The sequence below is a fragment of the Rhipicephalus microplus genome, chromosome 2 (genome assembly GCF_043290135.1).
Source record: "Rhipicephalus microplus isolate Deutch F79 chromosome 2, USDA_Rmic, whole genome shotgun sequence".
NCBI classification, from domain to species: domain Eukaryota; kingdom Metazoa; phylum Arthropoda; class Arachnida; order Ixodida; family Ixodidae; genus Rhipicephalus; species Rhipicephalus microplus.
In genome coordinates this window covers 227,535,326-227,555,405 of record NC_134701.1, presented here as the reverse complement: position 1 = coordinate 227,555,405, position 20,080 = coordinate 227,535,326, and the positions used below count along the sequence as shown (strand labels likewise).

The 20,080-nt window shown below is 46.2% G+C and overlaps 1 protein-coding gene across 2 annotated transcripts in view; it reads right to left on the bottom strand.

Moving 5' to 3' along the window:
- Positions 1 to 19,694, bottom strand: part of LOC119170333 (KICSTOR subunit 2) — a 53,482-nt gene extending 33,788 nt beyond the window's left edge. For both annotated transcript variants that reach the window (XR_012886771.1, XM_037421472.2), the window contains exons 1-6: positions 19,498 to 19,694; positions 19,289 to 19,432; positions 16,391 to 16,692; positions 13,327 to 13,464; positions 12,364 to 12,502; positions 3,979 to 4,071 (exon numbers count right to left, since the gene is read on the bottom strand). Coding sequence is in view for 1 of the 2 variants with exons in the window: in XM_037421472.2 (XP_037277369.2) it covers positions 3,979 to 4,071; positions 12,364 to 12,502; positions 13,327 to 13,464; positions 16,391 to 16,692; positions 19,289 to 19,432; positions 19,498 to 19,596 (915 nt within the window). In the remaining variant the exon portion in view is untranslated. The remainder of the gene's footprint in view (positions 1 to 3,978; positions 4,072 to 12,363; positions 12,503 to 13,326; positions 13,465 to 16,390; positions 16,693 to 19,288; positions 19,433 to 19,497) is intronic.
- Positions 19,695 to 20,080: the final 386 nt, after the last annotated feature.

Below are 20,080 nucleotides of genomic sequence, written 5' to 3'. Positions count from 1 at the left end.
AACCTCAGTCCACGAAGAGAAGCTATCACAACTTAAACTTAACGCCTTACTATGCTCGAACTAACATGTTCAAGTTCAGTTTTTTCCCCCGTTCTATTGAAGACTCGAATTCGTTACCTGGTACTATTCGTTCACGCCCATCATCCAATTTTCAAGCCGACATCCATGACATGTGTCTGTAACATACCCTCATCTATTTGCCATTGGTGTTAGCTCTTGAGTTGCTTTGTTTATGTATTCTATTTTCATTCATGTTAATCACATGTTTGTGCACTTTTGACCTTGTATAACCACACATCTGTATTATGTCACCTGTTTACATAATTTTCATTCCTGTCTGTTAAAATTCCGCGTATTTTGTACACCCACTCCTGCCATAGCGCACTTAGCGCTGCAGTATGTGTAAATAAAAATAAAAATAAACAATAACACACCTTTGCCGTCGGGACATAGTGACATTCAATTGGTAGCATTTGACCGTGTAATTTAGATGCATGTTTCTAGGTATGTGTTGCTGCCCTGGTGCCTGAAATCAACAGCTGTTCTTCGTTATCTACGCAGTGTATGTTGTGCTCGCAGCCGAACATCTATTTTCGCCTAGCCAGCCGCCCATTCCTACACTGGATGTCACGGAGAGCAGCTGACCAGTGTGGCACGACCTGTCGACAGCCTGCAAACTTGAGCCTCTGCGGTGCAATTGCTCATTGCGAGAAAAGCGTCACAGAGGACGCGAACAAGTCAGCCAGTGTATTAGTGAGAAATCGAGGTGTTGTTGAAGGGGAGAACAAAAATAAAGGCCCCTGATGAGTGCCTTATTTCCCCGAACCATGACAGGAAGCTTCGCGCCCCTTCTTTGTTGAGCCACATCACGAAATTCTTTTTCAGTGACCTGTGTGGAATGCTACTTCTCAAGTCCACTACCGTAGAAGCCGTCCTTGCTCTCTCTTTCGTGTGAAGCCTTTCATCTATGCACCGCGACACCAAATGTCATCATTTGTTAAACCAGCAACAATTTCTGCGACATAGAAGTACGGCATGCCATGCCGTACTCTATGTGGGAATAACTTTCAATGAAAACGCAAAAACAGAAAAAAAAAAGTAGTAATGATGTTATTGAAATAAAAAAAGGCACCGCCCACGATATTCACTACGGCGAAAGCATCGTCGAGAGCAACGAAAGGAAAACAGCTGCACTTCCGACTTCACCAGTGAACATGGCCAGTTCAAGCCGCGACGACGTTTACTTTATAGAAGTATGCGACTTCGGCAATTTCTTCCCAAAGAATGCTCTTATTATGGTTCTTGCGGAAATCCTACATCTTGACATCCCAAAGAAGAGATCGTTTCACAACTTCTATGAGCGACTTGTCGAAAGCAGTGCAAAGCATTTGTGAGTCGGGGAGAGGACGGATGTCGTGTGCTACTCAGTCGAAGCGAGTTGTTCTGTGGAACCAGTTCCTCGCAGCGCGCGCATAAACTTCTCGACTCCACCTCTGTCATCACGTGTCAAACGACGTCACTGGTCCCTCTGCCGCTTGTGCTGCGAGCGAATTTTTCCAACTCTGGCGAATTTCACAAGGGCGTCTAGTCGCAGCGGTAAAAACCTGTTTTGGCCTCGCGCGGCGGCTGCCGCTCCGCTCTTGGAGCAAAATCGTTCACATGTGAAACAGGCTTTAGAGTGGTACTGACACCTTTTTTTCGGAGGCGAGTTTACTCTGCCATACAAATCTCTTTTATACAGAGACAACTCTGAGCGCGTGTGACGCTCAGCAAATGCTAATAAGATATTTTATTTTGATATTTTACAGTTAATTTTCTCACGGCGCACTTACTGACATTGACACTAACTTTACGTCAGGCTACAGTACTAATCCTGGTGACTTCATGGTGGCCGTCTGTCTAGTTGTGATGACGTCAAGCACTAAAACACTAAAAATGGCAGCTTGCACATTGCCTTCTCGATTGTCTGCTCGCCGCGTGTGGTAGTGAGGTCACTGTCATCCAGCATACCTGCGAAGTGAGCTAGTGAAGCCTGGAATAGTGTATGTGCACAGGAATACAAGGTACACACTTATCAGAGGGTTAAGGAAACGTTTGATTTCGAATTTGTCATAATGGCACCATATTTCTCCTTGTAAACTCTTCCGCTAGTGAATTGGGATACAGTAGGTGCAATATCAACCAATTCCCGACCGAGACAAGCGCTGAGACAAACGCTGAGACATGCGTCGGTCGACTTTGTGCACCGCTGCCGAGGTTGAGATGGACGCCAACCAAGCGGAGTTTACCCTGTTTGCTGCACTTCACTCCAGGCGCACACACGTGCAACATGCAGTTGCTGACCATGAACTTCGTATTGTCGACAAAGAACCCTGCACCTTTAAAGCGACGCCATACCAAGGTTGTGCACGTCTGCCGCGAAAGTTGCTACACGTGTGGCGCGCAACACACAACAAAGACAATTGAAGAAGCGACACGCCGACGAGGATCACGACAACTTGCGCGCACACGTACTACCGCCTGGTGGTGTTGTCCATACCATGTCGTGATGTCAGGGTACAGAAGCAACGAAAACTAGCTTTTAAAAGCACGCTGTTATTAATTTTTCAGGCTGCACTAAAGCTTCCTGGTATGTTTCCTGCACTCTCGAGGGCTAGGCTTATCATTTAACGCAAAAAAAAAACAATGAGTGAAAAATTTCGTGTCAGTACCCTTTAAAGAAATACAGACTATGCCCACCACCCTGTTCTGGTCACATTTGTCTAATGCTGTATTCTAAGTAATTTTATTAGTATTATTTTCTTTTCTTTGTTGTCTGAATTAATGAGTAAATGGCACGAGACACGTGCCAGACATTGAAGAAGCGATGGTATTGCAATCCGAAGGAAAAGGTGCCGAATGGTGTGCTGCAATGATGGTACATGACCCGAGGGGGTATTGGAAACACAGTATGAAGAAGTCGATATTGTTACGTGAGAGAAGAGATGTTAGACTGACGAGGCTGTAGACAAAATATTTTATAACCAGCAGTTGCGGCGCGACCGGTTAACCAGCGACCGGTTAACCAGCGACCGGTTAACCAGCGACCGGTTAACCAGCGACCGAACAGAGCCAGCCCTTGGTCCACTTCATCAGGCACACACGCGCATCATCCCGGAAAATGTCAATATGCATGCAGCAATATTGCATGTGTGTTACGGGTCAACGAAGGCTGTTAAGTCAGCATTGCACTGATGATGAGAGCAGCAGGTGCTAGGTCGGAAAGAAGCAGCAATAGAAGTTAGCGAAGCCGACATTCATCTTAGCAACAGCCGGGTGAGGCTACTTGGACTCGCACCAGCCTCGTTACAGCAATTCTGGAAGCCCCTGCAATGCTCCGCCTTCCAAAACAAAGCAGTATCGACTTGCGGAACCATTCCCGGTACCACATTGTACATCAGGCCAGGCATAACTTAGGTGCAGCGATAGATGACACAGCTAGGACTAAGCTTTCAACCTTGGCAATGATGACGACTAAAAAACTGGCGATGGATACAAGCGACTTATCTGATTGCTGCCGAACGATGACGAAAGATCAGTGGCACTCAAGCAAAACCAAACTGTTGCCCAATGATCCTCCCAAAAAGGTGATTTATTTATTTATTTATTTATTTCGTAATACCCTCCGGGCTAAAGGCATTATGGAGGAGGGTGAAACACGATTTTTTACTCATAATGTTAACTAATAATAAAAAATAAAAAAAAGAACAAAATATAAACGTTGTGTACAAACAGAACAAGTAAGTGTGGGCGTTTATACAATGATAGCACAGAATGCTAGTTTGCGCAGTCGAATTTCTTGTTTTAAGTTTATTAAAAGAAAGAACTTTAGAGTGGAAAATTACATGAAAGGAAGTGTTTGAATTAAATTTCATCTGTACGCTCAGGAGCTCAACATTTTTTTTTTTCCTTGTGCTTAGCTTCTGCATCAACACTGACCTTTCCAATCATGAAGGCATTGAGCTTGTTGATCCAAGTTACCAGCTGTGGGAGCCTATCCGCCCTCAGCAGAGATGAAGGTGTTCGGCGGTTCTGTAATAGTACATATATAAAGCATTCGATGAGTTGAGCAGGTAATGATGAAATATGTAGCTTTCCTTTGCAGTTACTACAGCAGTTACAGAGCGACACCAAACAACACAGCTGTTTGCTAACTACGACACTCTACTAAGCTTGAAACTCAATGAAACAATCTTACTTTGTTTTCACATAACTGATGACACGGTACAGGACTGCGACACGCATTAACAACTTGCTCGGTCTCACACGAGCTGTTCGCAGGCTCATGTGATACTTTGTATAAACATTTCCAGTTTTTTAACATGTGATCAGATAAGTCTAGAATTTGCTATCTGTGTGGGAGACCTGTTTTGAAGCTTTTCAAAATAAATGTTGATTGAACAGCATGTATTTGCAGAGTGACGACGTAATTCAATGTTTCCATCGACATAATGATCACATGACCGTTTGCATCAGCAGTGTATGTTATGAGATGGCAGTACAAACAAATTACACATTAAGACAAGAGACGTGCAGCACATTTCCCCGATAAATACAGCCTTCCGACACTAAGGCTTTGTGTAACAAGTGGAAGTTTTTTAGTCTTAAAATATGCTGAATCACCAGATATGAAATGATCAACCTCGAAGAAATCTGCCAAAGCCCCAAATTTAGGAGAACGAGCTGCGAATTTCGACATTTCCTAACCTTGATTTTTCGAAATAACCCTCACTAGCACACTTCATTTTCCTTTAAACTATGGATTTACAAACATGTAGCAGTGTCTTTACACTTATGTGATGAAGACTACATCGATGACAGCAGTAAGGCTACATGTGTCCATTTCATTCCTACATCTTCGGCTATAACTTTGTGCACATATGTGTACGTGTGCAACAAGACCTCATGCACGTGACAATTATGACAAAGAGGTAACCGCCATCGGTACGATAAACGTGTACATATGATTACAGCCTATTGATCAAGGCATCAAACTTATGAGCAGGAGGTCCATGTTTGAAACATCCAAATCTTGCATGCAGGTAAGTTCTTTGACGTATGCGCTATTCTGTGAAAAAAACAGCACCCCACAGCGAGATCAAGGAGGTTTGAAAAGGCCCTCAAGGAAAGCTCCTTTTTAGAAGTGCGACTATGAAGTGATTAACATGAGATACATACATATTGTTACATGCCTACTGCATCTAGTCTTAGATCCTGTGCAAGAGTAATTGACAAAGGGGACAAAGAGCCGTCTCCACTCAGGCTTTGAGCTTAAATGATCAGTGCTGCAACCACTGTCATAAATATACGTAACGGGGAGTATTTAATAAGTTAACGCGGGTTGGGTTAACACTGCACACAGTGGCCAAGGATGCAGGACAACAGGGCAGTCCAGACACGGCCCCACAACAACGTCGTCTTCATCCCTTCTACGTCATTTCTGCCCCTGTGCCTGAGGTACCTTTCTATACCTGTGACATTACCCCGAGCGGCAAAGCACCGTCCCGGTGCCTGCTGTTATTATACTGATGGGTCACTGTGATAGGGCTTCAGGCGAGAAACATGCACAATGTCACTTCTGGATGTACCGTATTTACTCGATTCTACAACGCCCTCGATTGTAACGCGCACCCGATTTCCACCGCGAAAAAAAAAAAAAACGTAAGACATCGATTGCAACGCGCACCCATTTTTCTCGCTGGCCCGCACGATCACACCACTCGAAAAAACGACTCCTTTCGGGAGCGTCTTCCATTTAAATGTGAGGTACGGGCGAAGCTTGTCCCCATCTGACGTGTAACAGAGCATTGCCGTCACTGTAGTTTTACCGTGGACCAATGTCAGCACGCGAACTTGCTTCGCCCCGTTCTTCTCGATGGTTGTGGTGCCAGGCATGTCGAAGTAAAGAGGCGTCTGATCAGCATTCCCGATTTGCCCAAGCAGGTAGCCGTTGTTGCGCCGCAAGTTTAGGACGAACCTCTGAAAACTGTGAAGCTTTTCATCGTACTCCACTGCAAAACTTTTCGCATATGCATGTTCCCCTTCGGAGGGAAAAGCCTTTCCTCTTCATAAAGTTAGTTGGCAAGGTTCCTTTTGGCGTTGCAAAAGTGGTTGCCAGACTGGAAGGGTGGTTGTTGCCAGACTGCTGCTAAATTTAGCCGAAAAGTTTTCTCCTGTAGTTGTGGCTTCTCCGTAAGAGTTTGGTGCTATCCGCGCCAAACTCCAGTTAGTTGCCAGTTAGTTAGCCAGCACCTGCTCGCTTTAAACTGGCTCCGCATTAGACCTTTTTCTAAGACTAATTGCATAGCCTACACTTGGAGCATTTCTGTCGTCACGGGCCGCTGTGCCGCTCGCTGCTCAAGCACATACTCGCCGAGCAGCTCTTTATTTGCGGAAACCGACCTTGGTGTGGTCCACTGAAGCCTTTGCCTGAAGCTTTGCTGTCGACAATCTTCTGCTTTTGTTTCCGCCAGTCCCGCACGCACGTTTCGGGAACTCCGAACGACCGCGATGCGGCCCGATTTCTGTCCGTTTCTGCACACGCGATGACTTTTCTTTTAAAAGCGGCATCGTGGTGCAATCGAGTTTTTGGAGTCGGCCCTTTCACGCCGTCGATGCTAATGCACTACAAGATGACGAACTCCTCAGCACACGTACGAAGTGCCGCACATGGGAAACACATAGGCAGAAATGGCCGACGCGCCATGCCGACGCACGTAGGGGGCGGCCATTTTGGATTTGCCGATGGCAATAGATTGACCGTAATTTTTTTGTTCGTACTCGATTCTAACGCGCATGCGACTTATGAACTCGCTTAACCGGAAAAAAGGTGCGCGTTAGATTCGAGTAATTACGGTAACAGTGGGGTTCGTAGTAGGAGAAATTTCATGGGTGACAGATGTGACTTGGCGCAGAACTCGGTAAGGCCCAACGAATTGCGGTAAAAGTTTCTCGCACAGGCCGACACGACGGGATGGTAGCCACAGTAGCACGAGAGAGCCCGGAGAAAAATCGACATCCCTATGTTGGCTGTCATAGAGAGACTTTTGTGCTCTCTGGGACGATGAGAACCTGGCACGGGCTACTGTACGTGCGATCAGAGCACGGGAGATGCCATCTGGTGCGTACGAAGTGGTGGATGGAAGGTCATGCGCAACCAGGGTATCAAAAGGTAGTAAGGGATCACGGCCAAAGAGAAGATAAAATGGTGAGTAGCCGGCAGTTTCATGACGCAACGAGTTGTAGGCGAAGGTTACGAACGGAAGGGCAGTGTCCCAAGCGGTGTGGTCGTCAGAAACATACATAGCAAGCATGTCCATCAGTGTGCGGTTGAGGCATTCGGTAAGTCCGTTAGTCTGAGGATGGTAAGAAGTCGTAAAATTGTGCAGCGGAGCACAGGATCTAAGCAAGTCGTCAACCACACGAGACAGGAAGCAGCGGCCTCTGTCCATGAGTAGGTGGGAAGGAGCGCCATGCTGAAGGATGATGTCATAGAATAGGAAATCTGCGACGTGTGTTGCGCAGCTGGTCGGTAGCGCTCGAGTAATTGCATACCGAGTGGCATAATCCGTAGCTACTGCTATCCATTTGTTTCCCGTTGCCGATTTTGGGAAGGGACCTAACAAATCCAAAATCCAAACCCACCTGATGAAACGGCTCGGCTGGGACTTCAATAGGTTGAACGTGACCGGCAGGGAGAGACCTAGGCTTCTTCCGACGCTGGCACAGGTCACACGCTGCAACGTAGCGGCGAATAGAACAATAAAGGCCCTTCCAGAATACCCGTCGGCGAACGCGGTCATAGGTTCTGCAGACACCTAAATGTCCGGCAGTTGGGGCGTTGTGAAGTTCTTGCAAGATGTCTTTGCGCAGATGACGTGCGACGACGAGCAAAAGTTTCGCACCATCGGGCTGTAAGTTACGTAAGTACAAAATGTTCTTTTGAAGAAAAAATAGGCTCAGTGAAGGGTCTTTATGGCTGGATTGAAGGCGATCAATCATCGATAGCAGCGATGGATCTCGGTGTTGTTCGTCGGCTATTTGCAGAAAACCTGTTATGGCTAGGATGTTGGCATCAGCTTCCAACTCATTGAAGTCGGGTTGATCAACAGGGTGTCGAGATAAGCAGTCGGCATCGCTGTGAAGCTTGCCAGACTTATACACTACAGAGAATGTGTACTCCTGCAATCGCAATGCCCATCGCCCGAGTCTTCCTGTAGGATCCTTAAGGGTTGACAGCCAGCAGAGCGCATGGTGGTCTGTGATGACTGCGAACGTGCCTCCATAAAGGTACGGACGAAATTTTGCGATAGCTCAGATGAGAGCCAGGCACTCTCACTCAGTAATTGAATAGTTCCTTTCCGACTGAGAAAGTAGGCAGCTAGCGTACACTATGACACGGTTCGTGCCGTTCTGCATTTGTGCGAGTATTGCCCCTATGCCATGGCCACTTGCGTTGGTGCGAAGCTCGTTCGAGCAGCTGGGTCAAAATGGGCCAACACAGGTGGTGATGTGAGCGCAGATATCTACAACGCAAAGGAATGTTCTTGGTCTTCACGCCAGAAAAAAACCACGTTCCTTTTGAGGAGATCCGTGAGGGGCCGAGCAATTTCCTGGAACTTGCTGACAGAACGGCGGAAATATGAACAGAGTCCCAAAAAGCTGCGGACTTTTTGCGTGGAACGTGGGATCGGAAACTCGCGCACCGCGCGGACTTCATCAGGGTCGAGTCGTACACCAATAGCGTCAACAAGGTAGCCAAGTAGCTTTATCTTACGGCGCCCAAAGGTGCACTTAGACGCGTTAAGCTGGAGGCCAGCAGAGCGAAAAACGTCAAGAATGGCCGACAGAGGTGGAAGATGGCTTTCAAAGATTGACAAGAAAACGACGACATCGTCAAGATAGCACAGGCACTTTGACCATTTAAAACTGCGAAGGAGGGAGTCCATCATGCGTTCAAAAGTTGCTGGCGCATTGCACAACCCAAAAGGGATGACTTTAAATTGATAAAGCCCATCGAGTGTTATGAATGCCATCCTCTTGCGGTCTCGGTCATCGACTGAAATTTGCCAATATCCAGATCGTAGGTCCAGGGAAGAGCAATACTTGGCACCATGAAGGCAGTCAAGCGCATCATCAATTCAAGGTAGAGGATATCAATCCTTTTTGGTTATTCGATTGAGATGGCGATAGTCAACGCAGAACCGCCAGGTGCTGTCCTTCTTTTTAACAAGCACAACAGGTGATGCCCACGGACTGGTTGAAGGCTCTACGATGTCTTTGTCGAGCATTTCCTCTACCTCCTTCTGGATTATTTGGCACTCTGAATGAGACACACGGTAAGGATGCTTATGAAGGGGACGGGCATCGCCAGTGTCGATACGGTGGGCTACGACGCTCGTGTAGCCCAAGGAACGGTCATCGATATCAAAAATGCCGAGGTAAGAAAATAGAAGACCACACAGTGCTTCAACTTGGGACGGCAACAGGTCATTTGATATCACTTTGTCTAGGAAAGCTCTATTCTGTGCGGCTGCGGCAGGTTCGGCTACGGTCTTGATGTCAGGAGTGAGAGATGAAATTGTACATTGCTCCAGAGTGGAGAGTTCTGCTAAGGCAATACCTTGAGGAATGACCTGGGTCGACACGGAGAAGTTGAGGACAGGGAGAAGCGTGTTGTTGTCGCTGATCCTTACTATAGTATGAGGAAGTATGATGTTCCGGGAAAGGGTCAAGTCAATGAGTGGAGCTGCCAAGTAGTCGCCATCAGGAACAGGTAGGATCGGCAACATAGAAAGGTACACAGCGGCCTGAGGCGGTAATCGTAGACACTCCACGGACAGTAGCCGTGTGCAAGCTACAGGAGGGACATCAGAGTACAGAGGCAACTCTAGCTGTAAAGTGCCGGTTGAACAATCGATGAGGGCTGAATGCGCGGTCAAGAAGTCAATGCCGAGAATCACGTCGTGTGGGCAAGCGTCCCGAACAGCGAAGAGGACTGAAGTGTGAAGGCCGACAACAGTGACCCGGGCAGTGCACATACCATGAACTGATGTTCGGCTGCCGTCGGCCACTCGCACAGTCGAAGACATGGCAGGGGTAAGAACTTTTTTCAGGTGGAATCGAAGACGTGAACTCATAACAGATATGTGGGCACCAGTGTCTATTAGAGCTGTAACGGTCAGGCCATCGATAAGAACACCAAGTAAATTTCGTCTGGAATTAGTGGTCGGTAGAGGTTTTTCGGTCCGAGTTGTCAATGCAGCGCCACCTCCAGGAGCTGCATCTGTTAGTTTCCCGAGAACTGCAAAGAATACGCTGGTGACGGGGAGCGACGGCGTTGATAGGAGCGCAGCTAGCGACCCCGAGGCGACGGCGAGCGGCTGGACCGGGTTCCCTGGGCGACGACATCGGCATAGGATGGTTCGAAGCGTAGCGTAGAACGGCTAGGTGGAAGGTCCTGAAGGTATGAGGTCATCGGTAAAACGAGGTGGCGAATACTGCCCACGATCCTGTCGGTGGTCGTCTAGAAAACGGTGCCGGAAAGACCATCTGTTGCGGCAGTGGCGGGAAATGTGGCCAACGCGATGGCAATAGAAGCATATCGGTCGATCATCTTGTGTGCGCCACTCAGATAGATTTCAGTAGCGTGATGAGAACCGCGGGACCAACCCGGCAGCAGCAACAATTGAGGTGGCGTGGTAGTGAGCATTAGGATTTATGGGCTGTGGTGTGCGGCTGGAGTTTTGGGGAACTAAGACGCCCATGTTGACGAACTCTTGTCGCACAACAGCCTGAATAAGAGATATTGGGGACAAGTTGTCAGGCACAGGGGGTTGATAAGCAGATGGAGCCATGGATTCCAGCTCCTGGCGGACAATTCTTGTAATGTTTGGAGGATTCACGAATGGACGTGGTGCCACAGGATCCTCGCAGCAAGAAGTCGCAGCAGTGTTCAGGAGTCTGGAAAAACATTGAGCGATTCTCCTGCTTTTGGCTTATTCGAACCGCCTACATTCACTGACAATTGAGTCAATGGTGGTACAGTTCATGCAAATCAGAATGTTGAAGGCATCGTCGGCTATTCCTTTCAACACATTGCTGACCTTGTCTAGTTCGATCATGTCTTTGTTGGCCTTCCGACACAAGGCGAGCACGTCTTGGATATAGGTGACGTACGACTCAGTGGAAGATTGAACTCGTGACGCGAGTTCCTACCTGGCTGCCATTTGTCGAGCAACTGACGGGCCGAACAAATCACGGAGCTTCTGCTTGCATACGTCCCAACTCGTCAGGTCATCCTCGTGCATCTCGTACCAGGTGCGTGCAATACCTCGCAGGTAAAATATGATGTTGGCCAGCATAAGCGTCTCATCCCACCTGTATTGCTTGCTGACGCGCTCGTATAAGGCGAGCCACTCGTCAACGTCAGTTGTGTCGGTGCCGCAAAATGTACCTGGATCGAGAAGATGGGAAGGGATGACAGGTGACGGAGCAGGCGTAGACTGAACGAACGGCGCACTGTCTTCAGGCATCGTGGCTGGACGAAGCCGACGTCCGCTACGAAGATCCAGAAATGGAATGTTACCCAGCACTTCCACCAAAAATATTGAACGGGGAGTATTTAATAAGTTAACGCCGGTTGGCCTAACACTGCACACAGTGGGCAAGAATGCAGAACAACAGGGCAGTCCAGACACGGCCCCACAACAACATCGTCGTCTTAATCCCTACTGTGTCATTTCTGCACCTGTGCCTAAGGTATCTTTCTATACCCGTGACAATATCTTCCAAAAGTCTACAATACACATGTCTCATCATTCATATTACATTTTGGTGGAGGTGCTGGGCATGTTCCACCACGCATACTTTTTGTGTGTGTGATCACCGATTGTGTTCGTCATTGTCATCTGTAGACACTGATCATCACCTTATCTGGCTCACACAATTGTGCCTGAATACCTGGCAACTCCACCACTAATAAGACAACATAGAGTCTGATGGTATAATGCCTAATTGTTCTACTAATTTACTCAGCTGTCAATAAAACAATCTCAGTGTGTCTAGTGATCACTGCACCCAGCTAACCCATCTGCTGCTAGCTGTGGTACCATGTGATCACTGCCTTAGCATTCTATAGCATATAGAAGATTTGGGCTCGCATGCCTCATGGCATCATCTGCACAATGCACTTCTATAAATGTATCTTCGATTGCACATGTCAGAAAATTAGACAAGATGCAGTACTTTCAAAGGAAGTAGTCGTGAATCAAAGAAAGCAACACACAAACTCTGAGTCAATGTTCTTTCCCGAGTGCTACCTGCCTCTGGCAGTAGAAGGCTGGCATTCCACTCTCCCAATCTCGCATGGGCCTCTTTCAGGTGAAGGAGAGCTTGCAGAAACTGCCACTGCGACAACAGCACCTGAGCCTCAAGTAGGTGATGCAGAGCTTCCAGCTCCATGCTGCACATAATCACATCATGGACCAGTTTGTCCCAGTCACCACAGCTTAGGTCAAATTCTAATAGGTCAAATTCCCGCAGCAACATCAAATGAGCAGCAGTACAGTGTGGAGGCTTGCTATGTAAGCTGCACAGCAGCATATGCCATAGTATTGGAAGAAGTTAGTACTATAATAAAGGAATCATTTCATGAAGTAACGCTACACGTGTGAATCAAACTGAGTTGATTAATTCAGCCAGCGTCCCCATGAATAGGAGCAGTGAATTTCCTTTTGTTTACGCAAATGGCAATTGGCAAATTCAAACCGTGCATGGTTTTTGCTTAGGCTAATGGCAAAAAAAAATGAAGTAAAATTGACAAGCAACACCCTTCTCTTACTTTGTCAATGAACCATTATTATAAAAAGATGAAATAAAACAGAAAGAGCAAAGCTGAGCAGGTCACGCAATAAAGCCTGCTTTAGACATTATTTTGCATTACCTCAGCAGGTACACACGAAATACCAAATCGATCTCGACTGCCTCGAATAGGTATTTGTTTGTTACAACAATGAGTTTTGTCAAGTGCTGGCTGGTCAACTTGCTTAAGCTACATAAGATTATCAGCAGGCACATAGACAATTGTTCCCTCTAAAATGCCTCCTAGTATATCACACATATATATGCTACCTCCATATCATGGGCAATGAACAAGCAACAATCAGCAGCTGAAGGTGATTGATGATATTACCAAAATTACTTTCATGAAGTTTGAGCCCTTCTACTTATCCAAGCAAACTGAGGCATTTCTTTGAAGAACAAAAGACAAGCAAGAGGGGAGATCACCTGAACGATGACTTCAGTGGGGTCAGGATAGGGTGATGAAATAGTTTTTGATTCTGTTGTATGATATCACTCAGGGCAGCAGACAGATCTTTGAACTTCATCATTTTTCCAAGACTGAGAGTGTACAGCTTGTCATAGCTGCATGTGTGTTAAGGTACACCACATTCATCAAATGGCAACAGTGGCATCATCAAAAAAAGCACTTGAATGTTTCTCAGAATTGAATGCCGTTAGGAAAAATAGTGCAGCCCAATTACTACAAAGATCGCACTCTTTCTACATGTCCTTGGTATTACTGTGCTAAGCTCTTAAGCATAAGGGCCCTGCAACATTTTTTAAACATGATTCGTATATGCTTCCAATTGATAGTCGAGGCTCCAGCAAACATGTGAGCCAAACATTATAGTGGGCCACATGGCACGGAATATACAATTAAATTTTAAGGTAATCTGGAAATCGCTAGCTGTCCTCTAGGCATACTAAGCCATTTACCCAAGATCAATTGTATCATACACTGAAAAGCACATGGACACTGCCACTGGCTGATTTGAGCATTGTGAGCTGCACAGTTGCGATGGTGTGGTGCAAAGCACCCATGCCACGCCCCACAGTACTAGATTTAAACTATAGAATTACACCAGTGCATACTTTATTCCAGTGATGAAGGTTAGCCGTGCATTCAAAGGAAACAAGAAAAGAAACAATAATAATGATAATATGAGACTGCGAGCCAATCCTATGATATGATTATGAGGCTGACTGTAGTAAAGGGCTCCCGAAATTTCGATCCTCTAATGTTCAAATTGCCCCTACATTGCACAGTAAACAGGATTCAAGCATTTCACCTCAATCAAAAAGCAACTAACTAGGCCAGGATCGAACCTACAACCTTCGGGTCAGCATCTGAACACTGTAACCACTACAAGGCTATAGATGGATAAGAAAAGAAAGTGTTCAAAATTAGGGCATGCACAAATGTACAGGTGTAGCTTCTTGCCACAAAATGTACATGTGCCAGCAGCATGTCTCTTTACAAGCTCATGTGTGAAAGAGAGAGCAGAAGCACCTATGTGTTTGCTATGCAGTACAATCTTAACAGTAGAGAGCTTAAATTTGTCTATAGACTTCCTGGTGTTTGCGGATACCGGAATACTGGAGCCATGGATGGCAGCATCGGAGCCAGAAGTGACAGCTTGTGACATTTTACCCAACTGAAATACATTTTAATTTCATTATCAATAGTATTATCAGTGTTCTCGTCAAAAGAAAAAAATTAAAGTAATGTGAGTTGATTATTAAATACTGTTCACGGAGCGAGACAACCGGATAAGTCAGCGCAATGTTAGCTTTATGGCGCTTCAGTTGGGCTGAGCCTTATGAGGTGTTGCTACCACTGTTGCCCATCTCTGACATATTCCCAGCAGCCCAGTTAAACCATGATGTAGATTGTCTACAAACAGTACCTTTGTGATACTAAATCACGAGGTGCTTCCCTTTCCAATTCAACACTTGCATGAAGTTCATAACTCAACTAAAATATGTTTTAGACTGGATTTGTGGCTGATATTGCACAGATGATACTTTTGTGCTACAAGTGATGCCATAACAAAGTGCCAAAACAACCCAGACCAATTCTTGCATCATATTTTTCTAGTCTGTCATTCATGTGCTGTGTTATAGCTTTAAGGAGTCCTGAACAAACCCTGAGCTTGTAGAAAGAAGACATTTTACGAGCACCAAACACAGCTACAACCAGCTCAGCCAAATTTTTTGGTCGTGCAAAACATGTAGAGTTCATAAGTAGAATGTCAAGGTCGCACACCCTTTCTTCATACAACGGCTCATCCTTATTCTTTTCAATGCTGCGAGCAGCTGCCCGATTTTGTCATTCAATAGATTTCTGATATTAGCCGATAGTTGGCATGCCAGATTTTGTCATTCAATGGATTTATGATATTAGCCGATAGTTGGCATAAATCATCAGCAGTGTTTTGGTCAAATGCGCTTCTTGTTTTTAGTGCAAGTAAACGCTGGTGCCATGCTCAACAGTATGCCATAGCCACCGTAGTGCACACCAAGATCACATCCGAAGTAAATGAATGTGTTTTGTAACACCGCTGATGTAGACTTTCTCCTCTTTTGCTATCCCCCCTTATGCAGCTTCCAGCACATTCAGTGGGACAAGAGGAGAGAAAAAGCACTCAACGAGGAGGAGTATGTTGTAGGCTACTGGCTGATCTAGCCTTGCGAGATTTACAGGCAGCTGTCCTACCCTGTTTCATCCTGTGAGGTCATGTTGAAAAGAGTTTCATTTCTTTAAAAGCAAAGCATGGGCAGGCTATCAAGAAGGTAAACATAGTACGGTGCAGCAACGCACATGCCAGTGGCCTATGAGCTATCCTCCATAGGCTGCTACATACTAGATATGTGGGGTTTAACGTCCCAAAACCACTATATGATTATGAGAGACGTCGTAGTGGAGGGCTCCGGAAATTTAGACCACCTGGGGTTCTTTAACGTGCACCCAAATCTGAGCACATGGGCCTACAACATTTCCGCCTCCATCCTCCATAGGCTGCTGTGCAAGGCTCTCACATTACCACAACACCCGCTACATAAGTGTCACTCAGAACCAATTGCAAGTGAGGAATTTAATAGTTTGAGACTTCAAAAGTACCCATAACACCTCTTTTTAAATGTTCAAGCATGAGACAAGCCACTATAATTCCTGTCATACTATAGAGACTTGAAAAATTTAAAAAAAAATATTTCGAGAATAGACTCACGAGACAATATATACACTGAGGTCACTTGATGATTACTTAAAAAGGCGGTTCAGAACCCCTTTGAGCATGCTAAACCAACTCACCCATCAAAGCGTAACATTACTCTCAAACACTTTCAAGATATACCCGTGTGACACGGTAAGCTTGATATTGATTCAGAAGCTGTAAATGACATAGGCATATCAAACACATTCTCGAGGCACAACAATATTCTGTTGCAGAAGCAGGACTCTATATATACTGAGGAGAAAAAAATGTACAAATCACTGCAAGGATACAAGTCAACAGATCTGGCACGGGCCACAACAAATGAGTGCAGCTGCCCACAGAGGTGACTTAAGAAAGCATCCAAGACAGGCGCTTGGGGTGATTGCGACATGTAAGATGTGCCGCTATGAAAGGAGCCTATAACGACAGTCGGACTCATTGAGCTCAACGACATGGCCGATGGTGATGGCGTCATCATCGGTGAGCAGCTCGATGGAGAAGGACTGCACGAGACTGGTGTTGAGCAAGAAGCTTGGTCTTTCAGCCGGAGAAATTCCAGTCGCAGTGCCTCATATAGAGACTTCAGGGAAGTCTAAATAGTTTGGGAAAGTAAAGGTAGAAAGAGAGACATTTATCAATGTATTGCAAAAATGTGTGGGTACACACTGTTCTTTTGAGATGTTCAGCGGTTGTTTCTACACGGAAATCAAAAAGCCTGTGAACTTGTAGAGGCTGCTCATACATACATTCAAAAAATTGCACACTAGCACACCCTTTGTGAATGAAATGAAAAAACTTTACTTTAGTCCTGAAAGATGCGCTTAGCACGTAGCAGGCGTCTCCCACGTAAGGACCGACAAGGAGTACCTGGTGGCCGCTTCGTAGGCCTGCTGGACGGCCCATTGCACGTCGGCGAGGCGTGAGCTCCTGAGGGACCTCTCCCACTTGTTCGAGGTAGAGTCGGGAGGAGTGTTCCTACACTCCCAGAGCATGTGTGCGAGTTTCGCCGTGTGTCCACATAAGGGGCACGTGTTGCTGGGGTATGCATCAGGATAATAAACGTGAAGCTTGGTAAGGTTTGGGTACACGTGGGTCTGTAATAGGCTGGGGTCTGTTAAGTTTTTGATGTGGGGTAAAAAAATGCGGCATTCAAGGTAAAAGTCCTTTGTGATGTCATGTGCAATGGGGGTATCCCCGAACTGAGCGATATGGGGTTGTCCTGCGGCGGCATGGTCGGTAATTGTGCGCGCTGCATCATGAATGATCTTATTGAGGTTGGATGGGGCACCGTGCACCTGGCCTTGATGGGCAGGGAACCAGATGACAGCGTGGTGTTTCAGGGCACTCGGGCCTGCGCTGCGCAGGATACGAAACGCCCGGTCGGAGATGATGCCACGTTCGAAGGCTTTGATGGCCGGTCTGGAGTCGCTGTAGATGATTTCCCGTTTGCTGTCGAGCTTATCTATAGCTATAGCTACTTGCTCTGCTACTTCGGGGTTTCAAGTGAGGATTGTGGCAGAGTTAAGAATCTGCTGCGTGGTTGATACCGTGACTGCAGCGAAGGCTCAGTTGTTGTGATAGGCAGCGGCATCCACGTACGATACGTTGTCCACTTGATTGATTGATTTGTGGGGTTTAACGTCCCAAAACCACTATTTGATTATGAGAGACGCCGTAGTGGAGGGCTCCGGAAATTTTGACCACCTGGGGTTCTTTAACGTGCACCCAAATCTGAGTACACGAACCTACAACATTTCCGCCTCCATCGGAAATGCAGCCGCCACAGCCGGGATTTGATCCCGCGACCTGCGGGTCAGCAGCCGAGTACCTTAGCCACTAGACCACCGTGGCGGGGCTACGTTGTCCACTTCCAAGTCTATGCGCTTGAGAATGGCGGTCGCCCGCGCCAGGCGCCTGCCTCTGTTGTATTCGGGTTGTACTTTCGCGGAATCGGAGCGATCGTGATAAGGTCGCGAATTTCAAGGGGAATCAGAGTCAACTCTGGGGGATCCCTGGCCGTTGAAGAGAAAAAGCCGAGCTCGAGCAGAATATGACGGCCCGTCTTGATGCGCGTGAGGCGGGTCAATTGCACGTGTTCCTCAGAAGCCTCGGTGATCTCTTCAAGCGTTTCTCTTCTTCCTTCAGCACCTTGTACACGCGTTTGTTTTGTGCCGCTTTACCTACGTCACCGCTATACACAAATGGCTACGAGCTGAGCGCGATCAACTCTATGCCCTTATTTGCAAAGTGGTCAAACCAGCCCTTGGCCTCGTTGTCACTACTCCAACGCACAAATTCCTCGAGCTTAGCGTACATAACACTCTTTTTGACTTTGCATGAAAAAGAGCTGAGTTATCTTGGACTCACTTGATGTGTCATCAGTTTTTGTTGATGTGGGTCCTCCTTACCATTATTTCCCTCCCTACTCCTGTCATGCAATCTATGTATGTTATCTCGCCTTGCTCTTCATTTTGGCTTGTTCAACCGAATGAACCATCACTTCATAGTCAGCACCTGTTTGCATTACCTTCTTCTCTTTTATGTTCTTGTACATTTTCTTTTCTTATTTTTTGCAATGCCACTGGCGAAGCTTACAGCGCTTCAGTAACAGTAAACTTCAGAAATGGCAAACATGTCACACTAAACGGTGTAATACATTCTTGCTTTCCCGATGAAACATAATCGTAAGATAATGAGCAGGAGTAACGAGAGCTCCCAGCTCCCTCGCTAAGAACATGCACTACATACACTATTTGCTAAATATTTATGCCGGCGGAAAGCAATGAACAAACTATGGCACATGGTGCATACGGCTGACATAGTTGGTAAGACATAATACTGACTAAGCAGCACACAATGACGTTCACGCACATACATAGAAGGCACAAAAAAACAATTGTCAGCAAGACAAAACTTCTAAACTAACAATCGTGTTAGTGTATTTTTGTGGGCGCGTGAAAGTTGTTTCTGCGCGCCGCTTCACCAAATATGGCCGTGCTTGCTTCGCTTTTGCATTTTCCGATTACGAAATAAACACTCTGTCTATTTCTGTAGACACAGCGAGACCCTGCTTACAGTCATTCGTAACTGCAGCAACAGCACTAGATGTAGCGCTAATTGGGCGATCCGAGACATTTTATTATTAATGCTTACGTGGTACAAAGGACGGCGTCGCAACAAACACTTACGTCTTTTCTCAAGAAGCTTTTTGGAGCCAAGTACTGCAAAGACATGTACAACTTTTCTGCGATGGCCATCTGCGACAGCGCCGTAAGGACGCTGCTGAACAGGTAGTTGGCACCAGTTTTGCACAAAGCATCCCGCTCTTTCTCCTGCAAACGATATTCACAGATTACAACAGCATCAAAATGTTTTGATGAACGCAAGTTCCACTTACAACGGTCTCTTTCGCTTTGTCATAATTGAAGTGCCCGAGACTTAAAAAGTAAAGTTCCAGAACTTTTTGCTCTTTCGCGAGGAAGTCCTCACAATCCATGTTTCAGAAACTAGCTCACCCAATTCTGCAACAGTGAAAACACTTCATAACATCGCGACTGCAATCGTGAACTAAGCGACAACAACAATCAGCTGACAACGAATTGGATCAGCTAGGCTTGAAACCGCATTCACGTAAAACTTAAAAAAAAAGTTATGCGCGAAAGTTTTTAACAGTAAAAAAATATATATTAATAAAAACACAAAACAGTTTTGTAACTAAATAATGTCGGTCAACTGCAATGACAATTCTGCAAACTGCAATGACAATTCTGCAAATTGTGCTAGCATGTCCTCCGAGAGTGCATTTGTTTCTTTCTACCCATAGAGGTTTTTCATGTATGAAACTGTAAGTGTCTACCACCATAGAGTTTCTACCACGGTGTAGGAAGGTTTCTAGCATAGAGTTTCATACAATAATACCTTGAGAGAAATCTGGCGCTGCGATCGTGTACTTAGCGAGGAGGATTTAAAAAATTGCTGGA